General features: G+C 44.4%; 1 protein-coding gene across 2 annotated transcripts in view; it reads left to right on the top strand.

Moving 5' to 3' along the window:
- LOC123733185 (NLR family CARD domain-containing protein 3) overlaps window positions 1-17338 on the top strand; it is a 39450-nt gene that overhangs the window by 5164 nt on the left and 16948 nt on the right. The window contains exons 2-4 of one of the 2 annotated variants that reach the window (XM_082972141.1): window positions 1947-2063; window positions 3844-3897; window positions 16959-17194. In XM_082972141.1, coding sequence (XP_082828267.1) covers window positions 1947-2063; window positions 3844-3897; window positions 16959-17194 — 407 coding nt within the window. The remainder of the gene's footprint in view (window positions 1-1946; window positions 2064-3843; window positions 3898-16958; window positions 17195-17338) is intronic. The other variant, XM_082972142.1, reaches the window with a different exon arrangement.

The following is a 17338-nucleotide window of genomic DNA, read 5'->3' as shown; positions in this document are numbered from 1 at the left end:
TCTGGTTCCGGCCTCCTGCCCTCCAGGTTGTAGGCAGACTCATTGGGGTCCGGGTCGTAGACAGGCTCAATCCGCTGAGGATCGTGGGCAGGTTCCTTCATTTCCACGCTGTAGGCAAACTCATTCAATACACAGTTAGTCACATTCAGTTCTGAGTCGCAGGTAGACTCCTTCAGTTCCGGGTCGCAGGCAGACTCCCTCGGTTCCGGGTCGCAGGCAGACTCCCTCGGTTCCGGGTCGCAGGCAGACTCCCTCGGTTCCGGGTCGCAGGCAGACTCCCTCGGTTCCGGGTCGCAGGCAGTCTCCCTCGGTTCCGGGTCGCAGGCAGTCTCCCTCGGTTCCGGGTCGCAGGCAGTCTCCCTCGGTTCCGGACTAGACACTGGTGCCGGATACTCTGGACTGCACACTGGTTCCGGATACTCTGGACTGCACACTGGTGCCGGATACTCTGGACTGCACACTGGTGCCGGATACTCTGGACTGCACACTGGTGCCGGATACTCTGGACTGCACACTGGTGCCGGATACTCTGGACTGCACACTGGTGCCGGGCTCTTGAGGCTGGGCCGACGCACTGGAAGCCTGGTGCGTGGGGCTGGTAGAGGTGGTACCAGGCTGAAGACACGCACCCTAGGGCTAGTGCGAGGAGCGGGAACAGGCTGAATAGGACTAGGCCAACTCATGGGAAGCTTGGTCCGGGTTGCTGGTACTGGTCGTGCCAGACTGGAGGAACTCACTTCTGAGATAGCACGAGAGGCAGGAACCGGATAGACTGGGCCATGGAGGCGCACAGGTGGCCGTGACCGCCCCACCTGCACAACCCATCCTGGCTGGATGGAACTAACAGCCCTGTACGAGCGGGGTGCTGGTACAGGGCGAACTGGGCTGTGCAGGGGCCTGATGGTTGCCGTGCATAGAGCGGGAGTAGGGTAGCCTGGTCCTAGGAGGCGTACCGGCGACCAGACGCGCTGCGCAGGCATCCTCCTACCAGGCTGGATGCCCACTCTAGCACGGCATCTGCGAGGGGCTGGAATGGCGCGCACCGGACTGTGCGTGCGTATGGGCGAGATAGTGCGCACCTCAGCGAAACACGGCGCCCTCCACTCCATACGCTCCTCCATGTACTCACGGGTAGCTGGCTTATGGCTCTTCCTAGGCCTAGCCAAACTACCCGTGTGCCCCCCCCAAAAAAATTATTGGGGGTGCCTCTCCGGCTTCCTCGCCAGTCATGTACCCCGGTAGCGTTCCCGGTCCTCACCAGCCTTTCGCCCCGGGCCCTCTCCGGCCAGAATCTGTTCCCAAGTCCATTTCTCACAAGTGTCCATGTCGAAGTCTATTTCCTCAGAATAGTCCATATATTCAGCGTCCTGCTCCCTTTTCCGCTGCTTGGTCTTGTTGTGGTGGGTGGTTCTGTCATAATTACAGCCATGTTGAAGAGACCAAACTGCAGCAAGTGAAATGTAGATACTCATCTTTTTAATATATAAGAGCAAAGTATCCACGGGGGAAAAACAATAAACAGAATGACTAATAACATGCTACGTACATCCCAAAAGACTAGCAGTGTCAGCACAACCACCCACAAACCCAAGTGACAAACATACTCCTAATTATATGACTCCCAATCAGGAACAACGATCACCAGCTGTCCCTGATCGGGAGCCATACAGACCCACATAGAAATACAACACCCAGAACACACATACACAGACATACTCTGCCACGTCCTGACCAAAACTACACAACACCCTCTGCTGGTCAGGACGTGACATAGATAGTGAAAAAACACACCAATCTCTTTCATAATTTCTTTAAACAATAAAAGCTAATTAAAGAACATTTCTGAAAATGGATATATAGCGTTTTGGAATGAACCTCTTCTTATGTTTCCCCATCTGAGCTCAGAGTAGATGAGAGATGTGATGTTTGTCTCTGTTGTGTTGAAGCCCAATCAAGCAGGAGAGACCAGCCTCCCCTGTACCCAGCTGTGTGTCCATGAAGAGTGACCGGTCTATGCTGCAACCTATAGCGTTTAGAGAGGGAGACTTTTCTACTGAACAAAGGTAAGAAGAACTCATGGGTCATGGTCAGTGAGTTAAAAAACACTCTCTCTAGTCATTTCTCCCATTTCTCCCATTATTTTTGTTGTTTTCATAATCCATCGGCTAATCCTTTTGTCCATTTTCATAGTCCTAAAACAATATTAAACAAACACAACATTCCCTCCCTGTGTGTGTGTGTGTGTGTGAGACAAACAGTGACACATTTTATTATTATTATTATTGACAGTTACCATGGAGATGAAATGTCACAACTACATGTTCATGTGATGCATTAAATCACCTGACAGTTTCTATGTCTGTTAGTAAATATTTTATTTCTCAAAGAGATAATGAACACATGAGAACAATTGACATTAAAGAATTACTGTGTTAACCACAACCAACATGCTGGATCTCTGTTTAGTTGTCACTGTGTTAACCACAACCAACATGCTGGATCTCTGTTTAGTTGTTACTGTGTTAACCACAACCAATATGCTGGATCTCTGTTTAGTTGTCACTGTGTTGACCACAACCAACATGCTGGATCTCTGTTTAGTTGTCACTGTGTTAACCACAACCAACATGCTGGATCTCTGTTTAGTTGTCACTGTGTTAACCCCAACCAACATGCTGGATCTCTGTTTAGTTGTCACTGTGTTAACCACAACCAACATGCTGGATCTCTGTTTAGTTGTCACTGTGTTGACCACAACCAACATGCTGGATCTCTGTTTAGTTGTCACTGTGTTGACCACAACCAACATGCTGGATCTCTGTTTAGTTGTCACTGTGTTAACCACAACCAACATGCTGGATCGCTGTTTAGTTGTCACTGTGTTAACCACAACCAACATGCTGGATCTCTGTTTAGTTGTCACTGTGTTAACCACAACCAACATGCTGGATCTCTGTTTAGTTGTTACTGTGTTAACCACAACCAACATGTTAGATCAATGTTTAGTTGTCACTGTGTTAACCACAACCAACATGTTAGATCTCTGTTTAGTTGTCACTGTGTTAACCACAACCAACATGCTGGATCTCTGCTTAGTTGTCACTGTGTAAACCACAACCAACATGCTGGATCTCTGTTTAGTTGTCACTGTGTTAACCACAACCAACATGCTGGATCTCTGTTTAGTTGTCACTGTGTTAACCACAACCAACATGCTGGATCTCTGTTTAGTTGTCACTGTGTTAACCACAACCAACATGCTGGATCTCTGTTTAGTTGTCACTGTGTTAACCACAACCAACATGCTGGATCTCTGTTTAGTTGTCACTGTGTTAACCACAACCAACATGCTGGATCTCTGTTTAGTTGTCACTGTGTTAACCACTACCAACATGCTGGATCTCTGTTTAGTTGTCACTGTGTTAACCACAACCAACATGCTGGATCTCTGTTTAGTTGTCACTGTGTTAACCACAACCAACATGCTGGATCTCTGTTTAGTTGTCACTGTGTTAACCAACATGCTGGATCTCTGTTTAGTTGTCACTGTGTTAACCAACATGCTGGATCTCTGTTTAGTTGTCACTGTGTTAACCACAACCAACATGCTGGATCTCTGTTTAGTTGTCACTGTGTTGACCACAACCAACATGTTGGATCTCTGTTTAGTTGTCACTGTGTTAACCACAACCAACATGCTGGATCTCTGTTTAGTTGTCACTGTGTTAACCAACATGCTGGATCTCTGTTTAGTTGTCACTGTGTTAACCACAACCAACATGCTGGATCTCTGTTTAGTTGTTACTGTGTTAACCACAACCAACATGCTGGATCTCTGTTTAGGGGTCAGTGTTCTAAAATGAGTCTCTCTGGGGAACATGAGACCAAAGCTAAGAGGTGAGACAACAATACTGTTTCAGAATGTATTACGTTTATTTCCAATATTTCCACAATTTTTATCACATTTGTGTTTTTTCAATATCAAGTGTGACATTTTAACCTGGAAATTACAAACTTTAGAAGCCTTTTTAAACCTCAAATACACTACCATTTTGCATTTTCTGCTGTGCAGGAACATTTCTGACACAATAGATTATCAAATTAATATACGGCAACTTTACTGTAAGTCTCTCTGGGGACGGTTTCCTGAAAGTGATGGCATTTAGGCTTACAGGTGTTTTAAAGATGTATCTTTCCTACAATGGCCGAAGAAATAACATGAGTTTCCTAAAACAGAGAATGGTCGCTATGTGCGTCGTTGGAGCATGTGTCGATACTGATAACCTCAGTCAGAGTTCATATCCTCAGTCAGACCAGTAGAAACTGGATCAGCAGCACAACAAGGTATCACGTCTGGTGAACAGGTCAGAGTTCATATCCTCAGTCAGACCAGTAGAAACTGGATCAGCAGCACTACAAGGTATCACATCTGGTGAACAGGTCAGAGTTCATATCCTCAGTCAGACCAGTAGAAACTGGATCAGCAGCACTACAAGTTATCATGTCTGGTGGACAGGTCAGAGTTCATATCCTCAGTCAGACCAGTAGAAACTGGATCAGCAGCACTACAAGGTATCACGTCTGGTGGAGCATGTATCAATTCTGATAGGATGGAAAGAAAGGGAGCGCTGCTCTCAGATCAGTTTTCTCCATTCAAATCTTTACTTAACATTATAATTATTTCACAATACTGATGAAGGATCAGCTTCTAGACAATAAAAGTACTTACAGCAATTACACAGTACAAGTAATTACAGCAGTTACACAAAAGTAATTACAGCAATCACACAATAAAATGAATACAGCAATTACACAATAAATGTAATTACTGCAATCACACAATTAAAGTTACAACCCTTTTTGTGGCTATAAACATCCCTTTGTTATGGTTCTTTATAGAACCTTTATGGAGGATAGTTCTATAAACATCCCTTTGTTATGGTTCTTTATAGAACCTTTATGGAGGATAGTTCTATAAACATCCCTTTGTTATGGTTCTTTATAGAACCTTTATGGAGGATAGTTCTATAAACATCCCTTTGTTATGGTTCTTTATAGAACCTTTATGGAGGATAGTTCTATAAACATCCCTTTGTTATGGTTCTTTATAGAACCTTTATGGAGGATAGTTCTATAAACATCCCTTTGTTATGGTTCTTTATAGAACCTTTATGGAGGATAGTTCTATAAACATCCCTTTGTTATGGTTCTTTATAGAACCTTTATGGAGGTCAATCTCAAAGGTTCTTTATAGATTATTTTGAAGAACCTGACATTTGTTTTGCATTCTGGTTAGCCATAATATATTGTTAACATTCCATAGGTGTTATTATCGTGTTTAAATGTAACATTTTAGTCATTTAGCAGACACTCTGATCCATAGCAACTAGGGTTAAGTGCATTGCTCAAGGGCACATCAAAAGATTTGTCATCTAGTCAGCTCGGGGATTTAAACCAGCGACCTTTCAGTTACTGCCCCAATGCTCTTAACTCTAGGCTACCTGCCGTGACGAGATGAATCAGATGTGCTAGCTCTCAAACTGCTGGGGGTCACTGCAGTGATGTTGAAACAAAGCTTCCTGTCAAGGTATGCGTGAAGGGCTGTAGGAAGTCAGGCGCAGGAGAGCAGATAGTTGGTGGCAAAACGGAGCCTTTTATTTGGCGAACCAAAAGCACACGGCACAAACGAACAGGAAAATACAAATATGGGTTGAACATAACCCAGCGCAACCAGCCTAACGTGCACGTACATGAACAGATAAACAATACCACACAAAGACATGGGGGAAACAGAGGGTTAAATACACAACACATAATGAGGGAAATGAGAACCAGGTGTGTGGGAAAACGAGACAAAACAAATGAAAAATGGATCGGCGATGGCTAGAAGACCGGCGACGTCGACCGCCGAACAAGGAGAGGCATCGACTTCGGCAGAAGTCGTGACACTTCCTGAAGCATTGAGGCTTTCCAGCCAACTGTGTCAAATAGGTTTATTACTCAGAGCTTCATTATTCGTACACAATGCACATTAGTTATATCTTCTGGGCAGCAATAAATAGCAGAGTGTGATTATCAGATAGAGGTATTTTTTTGTCCATAGATTTCATCAAAACTCTGTCTGTGAACAGAGTATACTGTTCCCAGCTGTCTGTCTATGAACACAGTATACTGTTCCCAGCTGTCTGTCTGTCTATGAACACAGTATACTGTTCCCAGCTGTCTGTCTATGAACAGAGTATACTGTTCCCAGCTGTCTGTCTATGAACACAGTATACTGTTCCCAGCTGTCTGTCTGTCTATGAACACAGTATACTGTTCCCAGCTGTCTGTCTATGAACACAGTATACTGTTCCCAGCTGTCTGTCTATGAACAGAGTATACTGTTCCCAGCTGTCTGTCTGTCTATGAACACAGTATACTGTTCCCAGCTGTCTGTCTATGAACACAGTATACTGTTCCCAGCTGTCTGTCTATGAACACAGTATACTGTTCCCAGCTGTCTGTCTGTCTATGAACACAGTATACTGTTCCCAGCTGTCTGTCTGTCTATGAACACAGTATACTGTTCCCAGCTGTCTGTCTGTCTATGAACACAGTATACTGTTCCCAGCTGTCTGTCTGTCTATGAACACAGTATACTGTTCCCAGCTGTCTGTCTGTCTATGAACACAGTATACTGTTCCCAGCTGTCTGTCTATGAACACAGTATACTGTTCCCAGCTGTCTGTCTATGAACACAGTATACTGTTCCCAGCTGTCTGTCTATGAACAGAGTATACTGTTCCCAGCTGTCTGTCTGTCTATGAACACAGTATACTGTTCCCAGCTGTCTGTCTATGAACACAGTATACTGTTCCCAGCTGTCTGTCTATGAACACAGTATACTGTTCCCAGCTGTCTGTCTGTCTATGAACACAGTATACTGTTCCCAGCTGTCTGTCTGTCTATGAACACAGTATACTGTTCCCAGCTGTCTGTCTGTCTATGAACACAGTATACTGTTCCCAGCTGTCTGTCTGTCTATGAACACAGTATACTGTTCCCAGCTGTCTGTCTGTCTATGAACACAGTATACTGTTCCCAGCTGTCTGTCTATGAACAGAGTATACTGTTCCCAGCTGTCTGTCTGTCTATGAACACAGTATACTGTTCCCAGCTGTCTGTCTATGAACACAGTATACTGTTCCCAGCTGTCTGTCTGTCTATGAACACAGTATACTGTTCCCAGCTGTCTGTCTATGAACACAGTATACTGTTCCCAGCTGTCTGTCTATGAACACAGTATTCTGTTCCCAGCTGTCTGTCTGTCTATGAACAGAGTATACTGTTCCCAGCTGTCTGTCTATGAACACAGTATACTGTTCCCAGCTGTCTGTCTGTCTATGAACACAGTATACTGTTCCCAGCTGTCTGTCTATGAACACAGTATACTGTTCCCAGCTGTCTGTCTGTCTATGAACAGAGTATACTGTTCCCAGCTGTCTGTCTATGAACACAGTATACTGTTCCCAGCTGTCTGTCTGTCTATGAACACAGTATACTGTTCCCAGCTGTCTGTCTATGAACACAGTATACTGTTCCCAGCTGTCTGTCTATGAACACAGTATACTGTTCCCAGCTGTCTGTCTGTCTATGAACACAGTATACTGTTCCCAGCTGTCTGTCTGTCTATGAACACAGTATACTGTTCCCAGCTGTCTGTCTATGAACACAGTATACTGTTCCCAGCTGTCTGTCTATGAACACAGTATACTGTTCCCAGCTGTCTGTCTATGAACAGAGTATACTGTTCCCAGCTGTCTGTCTGTCTATGAACACAGTATACTGTTCCCAGCTGTCTGTCTATGAACAGAGTATACTGTTCCCAGCTGTCTGTCTGTCTATGAACACAGTATACTGTTCCCAGCTGTCTGTCTATGAACACAGTATACTGTTCCCAGCTGTCTGTCTGTCTATGAACACAGTATACTGTTCCCAGCTGTCTGTCTGTCTATGAACACAGTATACTGTTCCCAGCTGTCTGTCTATGAACACAGTATACTGTTCCCAGCTGTCTGTCTATGAACACAGTATACTGTTCCCAGCTGTCTGTCTGTCTATGAACACAGTATACTGTTCCCAGCTGTCTGTCTGTCTATGAACACAGTATACTGTTCCCAGCTGTCTGTCTATGAACACAGTATACTGTTCCCAGCTGTCTGTCTATGAACACAGTATACTGTTCCCAGCTGTCTGTCTGTCTATGAACACAGTATACTGTTCCCAGCTGTCTGTCTATGAACACAGTATACTGTTCCCAGCTGTCTGTCTGTCTATGAACAGAGTATACTGTTCCCAGCTGTCTGTCTATGAACACAGTATACTGTTCCCAGCTGTCTGTCTGTCTATGAACAGAGTATACTGTTCCCAGCTGTCTGTCTGTCTATGAACACAGTATACTGTTCCCAGCTGTCTGTCTATGAACACAGTATTCTGTTCCCAGCTGTCTGTCTGTCTATGAACAGAGTATACTGTTCCCAGCTGTCTGTCTATGAACACAGTATACTGTTCCCAGCTGTCTGTCTATGAACAGAGTATACTGTTCCCAGCTGTCTGTCTATGAACACAGTATACTGTTCCCAGCTGTCTGTCTGTCTATGAACACAGTATACTGTTCCCAGCTGTCTGTCTGTCTATGAACAGAGTATACTGTTCCCAGCTGTCTGTCTGTCTATGAACAGAGTATACTGTTCCCAGCTGTCTGTCTATGAACACAGTATACTGTTCCCAGCTGTCTGTCTATGAACACAGTATACTGTTCCCAGCTGTCTGTCTATGAACAGAGTATACTGTTCCCAGCTGTCTGTCTGTCTATGAACACAGTATACTGTTCCCAGCTGTCTGTCTATGAACAGAGTATACTGTTCCCAGCTGTCTGTCTGTCTATGAACAGAGTATACTGTTCCCAGCTGTCTGTCTATGAACACAGTATACTGTTCCCAGCTGTCTGTCTGTCTATGAACAGAGTATACTGTTCCCAGCTGTCTGTCTATGAACACAGTATACTGTTCCCAGCTGTCTGTCTGTCTATGAACACAGTATACTGTTCCCAGCTGTCTGTCTATGAACACAGTATACTGTTCCCAGCTGTCTGTCTGTCTATGAACAGAGTATACTGTTCCCAGCTGTCTGTCTGTCTATGAACACAGTATACTGTTCCCAGCTGTCTGTCTATGAACACAGTATACTGTTCCCAGCTGTCTGTCTATGAACACAGTATACTGTTCCCAGCTGTCTGTCTATGAACACAGTATACTGTTCCCAGCTGTCTGTCTATGAACAGAGTATACTGTTCCCAGCTGTCTGTCTATGAACAGAGTATACTGTTCCCAGCTGTCTGTCTATGAACAGAGTATACTGTTCCCAGCTGTCTGTCTATGAACACAGTATACTGTTCCCAGCTGTCTGTCTGTCTATGAACACAGTATACTGTTCCCAGCTGTCTGTCTGTCTATGAACACAGTATACTGTTCCCAGCTGTCTGTCTATGAACAGAGTATACTGTTCCCAGCTGTCTGTCTATGAACACAGTATACTGTTCCCAGCTGTCTGTCTATGAACAGAGTATACTGTTCCCAGCTGTCTGTCTGTCTATGAACAGAGTATACTGTTCCCAGCTGTCTGTCTGTCTATGAACACAGTATACTGTTCCCAGCTGTCTGTCTATGAACACAGTATTCTGTTCCCAGCTGTCTGTCTGTCTATGAACAGAGTATACTGTTCCCAGCTGTCTGTCTGTCTATGAACAGAGTATACTGTTCCCAGCTGTCTGTCTGTCTATGAACACAGTATACTGTTCCCAGCTGTCTGTCTATGAACACAGTATACTGTTCCCAGCTGTCTGTCTATGAACACAGTATACTGTTCCCAGCTGTCTGTCTATGAACAGAGTATACTGTTCCCAGCTGTCTGTCTGTCTATGAACACAGTATACTGTTCCCAGCTGTCTGTCTATGAACAGAGTATACTGTTCCCAGCTGTCTGTCTGTCTATGAACAGAGTATACTGTTCCCAGCTGTCTGTCTATGAACACAGTATACTGTTCCCAGCTGTCTGTCTGTCTATGAACAGAGTATACTGTTCCCAGCTGTCTGTCTATGAACACAGTATACTGTTCCCAGCTGTCTGTCTGTCTATGAACACAGTATACTGTTCCCAGCTGTCTGTCTATGAACACAGTATACTGTTCCCAGCTGTCTGTCTGTCTATGAACAGAGTATACTGTTCCCAGCTGTCTGTCTGTCTATGAACACAGTATACTGTTCCCAGCTGTCTGTCTATGAACACAGTATACTGTTCCCAGCTGTCTGTCTATGAACACAGTATACTGTTCCCAGCTGTCTGTCTATGAACACAGTATACTGTTCCCAGCTGTCTGTCTATGAACAGAGTATACTGTTCCCAGCTGTCTGTCTATGAACAGAGTATACTGTTCCCAGCTGTCTGTCTATGAACAGAGTATACTGTTCCCAGCTGTCTGTCTATGAACACAGTATACTGTTCCCAGCTGTCTGTCTGTCTATGAACACAGTATACTGTTCCCAGCTGTCTGTCTGTCTATGAACACAGTATACTGTTCCCAGCTGTCTGTCTATGAACAGAGTATACTGTTCCCAGCTGTCTGTCTATGAACACAGTATACTGTTCCCAGCTGTCTGTCTATGAACAGAGTATACTGTTCCCAGCTGTCTGTCTGTCTATGAACAGAGTATACTGTTCCCAGCTGTCTGTCTGTCTATGAACACAGTATACTGTTCCCAGCTGTCTGTCTATGAACACAGTATACTGTTCCCAGCTGTCTGTCTGTCTATGAACAGAGTATACTGTTCCCAGCTGTCTGTCTATGAACACAGTATACTGTTCCCAGCTGTCTGTCTATGAACACAGTATACTGTTCCCAGCTGTCTGTCTATGAACACAGTATACTGTTCCCAGCTGCCTGTCTGTCTATGAACAGAGTATACTGTTCCCAGCTGTCTGTCTATGAACACAGTATACTGTTCCCAGCTGTCTGTCTATGAACAGAGTATACTGTTCCCAGCTGTCTGTCTGTCTATGAACAGAGTATACTGTTCCCAGCTGTCTGTCTATGAACACAGTATACTGTTCCCAGCTGTCTGTCTGTCTATGAACACAGTATACTGTTCCCAGCTGTCTGTCTATGAACACAGTATACTGTTCCCAGCTGTCTGTCTGTCTATGAACACAGTATACTGTTCCCAGCTGTCTGTCTATGAACACAGTATACTGTTCCCAGCTGTCTGTCTATGAACACAGTATACTGTTCCCAGCTGTCTGTCTATGAACACAGTATACTGTTCCCAGCTGTCTGTCTGTCTATGAACACAGTATACTGTTCCCAGCTGTCTGTCTATGAACACAGTATACTGTTCCCAGCTGTCTGTCTATGAACACAGTATACTGTTCCCAGCTGTCTGTCTGTCTATGAACACAGTATACTGTTCCCAGCTGTCTGTCTGTCTATGAACACAGTATACTGTTCCCAGCTGTCTGTCTGTCTATGAACACAGTATACTGTTCCCAGCTGTCTGTCTGTCTATGAACACAGTATACTGTTCCCAGCTGTCTGTCTGTCTATGAACACAGTATACTGTTCCCAGCTGTCTGTCTATGAACACAGTATACTGTTCCCAGCTGTCTGTCTATGAACACAGTATACTGTTCCCAGCTGTCTGTCTATGAACAGAGTATACTGTTCCCAGCTGTCTGTCTGTCTATGAACACAGTATACTGTTCCCAGCTGTCTGTCTATGAACACAGTATACTGTTCCCAGCTGTCTGTCTATGAACACAGTATACTGTTCCCAGCTGTCTGTCTGTCTATGAACACAGTATACTGTTCCCAGCTGTCTGTCTGTCTATGAACACAGTATACTGTTCCCAGCTGTCTGTCTGTCTATGAACACAGTATACTGTTCCCAGCTGTCTGTCTGTCTATGAACACAGTATACTGTTCCCAGCTGTCTGTCTGTCTATGAACACAGTATACTGTTCCCAGCTGTCTGTCTATGAACAGAGTATACTGTTCCCAGCTGTCTGTCTGTCTATGAACACAGTATACTGTTCCCAGCTGTCTGTCTATGAACACAGTATACTGTTCCCAGCTGTCTGTCTGTCTATGAACACAGTATACTGTTCCCAGCTGTCTGTCTATGAACACAGTATACTGTTCCCAGCTGTCTGTCTATGAACACAGTATACTGTTCCCAGCTGTCTGTCTGTCTATGAACAGAGTATACTGTTCCCAGCTGTCTGTCTATGAACACAGTATACTGTTCCCAGCTGTCTGTCTGTCTATGAACACAGTATACTGTTCCCAGCTGTCTGTCTATGAACACAGTATACTGTTCCCAGCTGTCTGTCTGTCTATGAACAGAGTATACTGTTCCCAGCTGTCTGTCTATGAACACAGTATACTGTTCCCAGCTGTCTGTCTGTCTATGAACACAGTATACTGTTCCCAGCTGTCTGTCTATGAACACAGTATACTGTTCCCAGCTGTCTGTCTATGAACACAGTATACTGTTCCCAGCTGTCTGTCTGTCTATGAACACAGTATACTGTTCCCAGCTGTCTGTCTGTCTATGAACACAGTATACTGTTCCCAGCTGTCTGTCTATGAACACAGTATACTGTTCCCAGCTGTCTGTCTATGAACACAGTATACTGTTCCCAGCTGTCTGTCTATGAACAGAGTATACTGTTCCCAGCTGTCTGTCTGTCTATGAACACAGTATACTGTTCCCAGCTGTCTGTCTATGAACAGAGTATACTGTTCCCAGCTGTCTGTCTGTCTATGAACACAGTATACTGTTCCCAGCTGTCTGTCTATGAACACAGTATACTGTTCCCAGCTGTCTGTCTGTCTATGAACACAGTATACTGTTCCCAGCTGTCTGTCTGTCTATGAACAGAGTATACTGTTCCCAGCTGTCTGTCTATGAACACAGTATACTGTTCCCAGCTGTCTGTCTATGAACACAGTATACTGTTCCCAGCTGTCTGTCTGTCTATGAACACAGTATACTGTTCCCAGCTGTCTGTCTGTCTATGAACACAGTATACTGTTCCCAGCTGTCTGTCTATGAACACAGTATTCTGTTCCCAGCTGTCTGTCTATGAACACAGTATACTGTTCCCAGCTGTCTGTCTGTCTATGAACACAGTATACTGTTCCCAGCTGTCTGTCTATGAACACAGTATACTGTTCCCAGCTGTCTGTCTGTCTATGAACAGAGTATACTGTTCCCAGCTGTCTGTCTATGAACACAGTATTCTGTTCCCAGCTGTCTGTCTGTCTATGAACAGAGTATACTGTTCCCAGCTGTCTGTCTGTCTATGAACACAGTATACTGTTCCCAGCTGTCTGTCTATGAACACAGTATTCTGTTCCCAGCTGTCTGTCTGTCTATGAACAGAGTATACTGTTCCCAGCTGTCTGTCTATGAACACAGTATACTGTTCCCAGCTGTCTGTCTATGAACAGAGTATACTGTTCCCAGCTGTCTGTCTATGAACACAGTATACTGTTCCCAGCTGTCTGTCTGTCTATGAACACAGTATACTGTTCCCAGCTGTCTGTCTGTCTATGAACAGAGTATACTGTTCCCAGCTGTCTGTCTGTCTATGAACAGAGTATACTGTTCCCAGCTGTCTGTCTATGAACACAGTATACTGTTCCCAGCTGTCTGTCTATGAACACAGTATACTGTTCCCAGCTGTCTGTCTATGAACAGAGTATACTGTTCCCAGCTGTCTGTCTGTCTATGAACACAGTATACTGTTCCCAGCTGTCTGTCTATGAACAGAGTATACTGTTCCCAGCTGTCTGTCTGTCTATGAACAGAGTATACTGTTCCCAGCTGTCTGTCTATGAACACAGTATACTGTTCCCAGCTGTCTGTCTGTCTATGAACAGAGTATACTGTTCCCAGCTGTCTGTCTATGAACACAGTATACTGTTCCCAGCTGTCTGTCTGTCTATGAACACAGTATACTGTTCCCAGCTGTCTGTCTATGAACACAGTATACTGTTCCCAGCTGTCTGTCTGTCTATGAACAGAGTATACTGTTCCCAGCTGTCTGTCTGTCTATGAACACAGTATACTGTTCCCAGCTGTCTGTCTATGAACACAGTATACTGTTCCCAGCTGTCTGTCTATGAACACAGTATACTGTTCCCAGCTGTCTGTCTATGAACACAGTATACTGTTCCCAGCTGTCTGTCTATGAACAGAGTATACTGTTCCCAGCTGTCTGTCTATGAACAGAGTATACTGTTCCCAGCTGTCTGTCTATGAACAGAGTATACTGTTCCCAGCTGTCTGTCTATGAACACAGTATACTGTTCCCAGCTGTCTGTCTGTCTATGAACACAGTATACTGTTCCCAGCTGTCTGTCTGTCTATGAACACAGTATACTGTTCCCAGCTGTCTGTCTATGAACAGAGTATACTGTTCCCAGCTGTCTGTCTATGAACACAGTATAATGTTCCCAGCTGTCTGTCTATGAACAGAGTATACTGTTCCCAGCTGTCTGTCTGTCTATGAACAGAGTATACTGTTCCCAGCTGTCTGTCTGTCTATGAACACAGTATACTGTTCCCAGCTGTCTGTCTATGAACACAGTATTCTGTTCCCAGCTGTCTGTCTGTCTATGAACAGAGTATACTGTTCCCAGCTGTCTGTCTGTCTATGAACAGAGTATACTGTTCCCAGCTGTCTGTCTGTCTATGAACACAGTATACTGTTCCCAGCTGTCTGTCTATGAACACAGTATACTGTTCCCAGCTGTCTGTCTATGAACACAGTATACTGTTCCCAGCTGTCTGTCTATGAACAGAGTATACTGTTCCCAGCTGTCTGTCTGTCTATGAACACAGTATACTGTTCCCAGCTGTCTGTCTATGAACAGAGTATACTGTTCCCAGCTGTCTGTCTGTCTATGAACAGAGTATACTGTTCCCAGCTGTCTGTCTATGAACACAGTATACTGTTCCCAGCTGTCTGTCTGTCTATGAACAGAGTATACTGTTCCCAGCTGTCTGTCTATGAACACAGTATACTGTTCCCAGCTGTCTGTCTGTCTATGAACACATTATACTGTTCCCAGCTGTCTGTCTATGAACACAGTATACTGTTCCCAGCTGTCTGTCTGTCTATGAACAGAGTATGCTGTTCCCAGCTGTCTGTCTGTCTATGAACACAGTATACTGTTCCCAGCTGTCTGTCTATGAACACAGTATACTGTTCCCAGCTGTCTGTCTATGAACACAGTATACTGTTCCCAGCTGTCTGTCTATGAACACAGTATACTGTTCCCAGCTGTCTGTCTATGAACAGAGTATACTGTTCCCAGCTGTCTGTCTATGAACAGAGTATACTGTTCCCAGCTGTCTGTCTATGAACAGAGTATACTGTTCCCAGCTGTCTGTCTATGAACACAGTATACTGTTCCCAGCTGTCTGTCTGTCTATGAACACAGTATACTGTTCCCAGCTGTCTGTCTGTCTATGAACACAGTATACTGTTCCCAGCTGTCTGTCTATGAACAGAGTATACTGTTCCCAGCTGTCTGTCTATGAACACAGTATAATGTTCCCAGCTGTCTGTCTATGAACAGAGTATACTGTTCCCAGCTGTCTGTCTGTCTATGAACAGAGTATACTGTTCCCAGCTGTCTGTCTGTCTATGAACACAGTATACTGTTCCCAGCTGTCTGTCTATGAACACAGTATTCTGTTCCCAGCTGTCTGTCTGTCTATGAACAGAGTATACTGTTCCCAGCTGTCTGTCTATGAACACAGTATAATGTTCCCAGCTGTCTGTCTATGAACACAGTATACTGTTCCCAGCTGTCTGTCTATGAACACAGTATACTGTTCCCAGCTGCCTGTCTGTCTATGAACAGAGTATACTGTTCCCAGCTGTCTGTCTATGAACACAGTATACTGTTCCCAGCTGTCTGTCTATGAACAGAGTATACTGTTCCCAGCTGTCTGTCTGTCTATGAACAGAGTATACTGTTCCCAGCTGTCTGTCTATGAACACAGTATACTGTTCCCAGCTGTCTGTCTGTCTATGAACACAGTATACTGTTCCCAGCTGTCTGTCTATGAACACAGTATACTGTTCCCAGCTGTCTGTCTGTCTATGAACACAGTATAATGTTCCCAGCTGTCTGTCTATGAACACAGTATACTGTTCCCAGCTGTCTGTCTATGAACACAGTATACTGTTCCCAGCTGTCTGTCTATGAACACAGTATACTGTTCCCAGCTGTCTGTCTGTCTATGAACACAGTATACTGTTCCCAGCTGTCTGTCTGTCTATGAACAGTGATTTCTCCATGGATCATCCTGTCAACTCCAATGGTGGTGGATCAGTTACCTTTGACCTGTCACTAGTCAGAATAATATTAATAGTGAAGAGGAGAATCTTCAAGATGTCATATAGATATGTTTTGTAATGTGTAGTTTGTTTGAACTAAGTTTATTAGAGGAATTACTGCCCCCTCTTTTATCTCTGTAGGGGATGGTCTACTCTGTTAGAGGATCAGTATCTCTCTCTCCTTTATCTCTGTAGGGGATGGTCTACTCTGTTAGAGGATCAGTAGTAACATCTAGAAGTCTCTCTCTCTCTTTTATCTCTGTAGGGGATGGTCTACTCTGTTAGAGGATCAGTATCTCTCTCTCCTTTATCTCTGTAGGGGATGGTCTACTCTGTTAGAGGATCAGTAGTAACATCTAGAAGTCTCTCTCTCTCCTTTATCTCTGTAGTGGATGGTCTACTCTGTTAGAGGATCAGTATCTCTCTCTCCTTTATCTCTGTAGGGGATGGTCTACTCTGTTAGAGGATGAGTAGTAACATCTACACTCTCTCCTTTATCTCTGTAGTGGATGGTCTACTATGTTAGAGGATCAGTCCAGGTGTGCAGTGTGTCAGCAGGTTCTGAGGGATCCAGTCTCTACCACCTGTGGACACAGGTTCTGCAGACAGTGCATCACCAGATACTGGGAGAAACCTGCTCCTTCAGGAGACTATGACTGTCCTCAGTGTAGAAAGAGATCCAGAACACTTCCTGTACTACAGCACCTGAGGGAACCCAATGATGCAAGAGGCTTTGAAAAAAGTAAGACCACTTGCAGACCTGTGCTAAGTCAATACCTCAATTTGATTAAGTGTTAACTACAATAATATAAGTTACTGTAGTTGTGGAAGGCCCACATTTCATCCTGTCAATGAATGTGTCTGATAACACCCTATTTCCTCTTCC

The sequence above is a fragment of the Salmo salar genome, unplaced genomic scaffold (genome assembly GCF_965601325.2).
Source record: "Salmo salar unplaced genomic scaffold, fSalSal1 ptg000578l, whole genome shotgun sequence".
NCBI classification, from domain to species: Eukaryota; Metazoa; Chordata; class Actinopteri; order Salmoniformes; family Salmonidae; genus Salmo; species Salmo salar.
The sequence above is the reverse complement of the archived record's forward strand: the minus strand, read 5'-3'. Positions and strand labels throughout refer to the sequence as shown.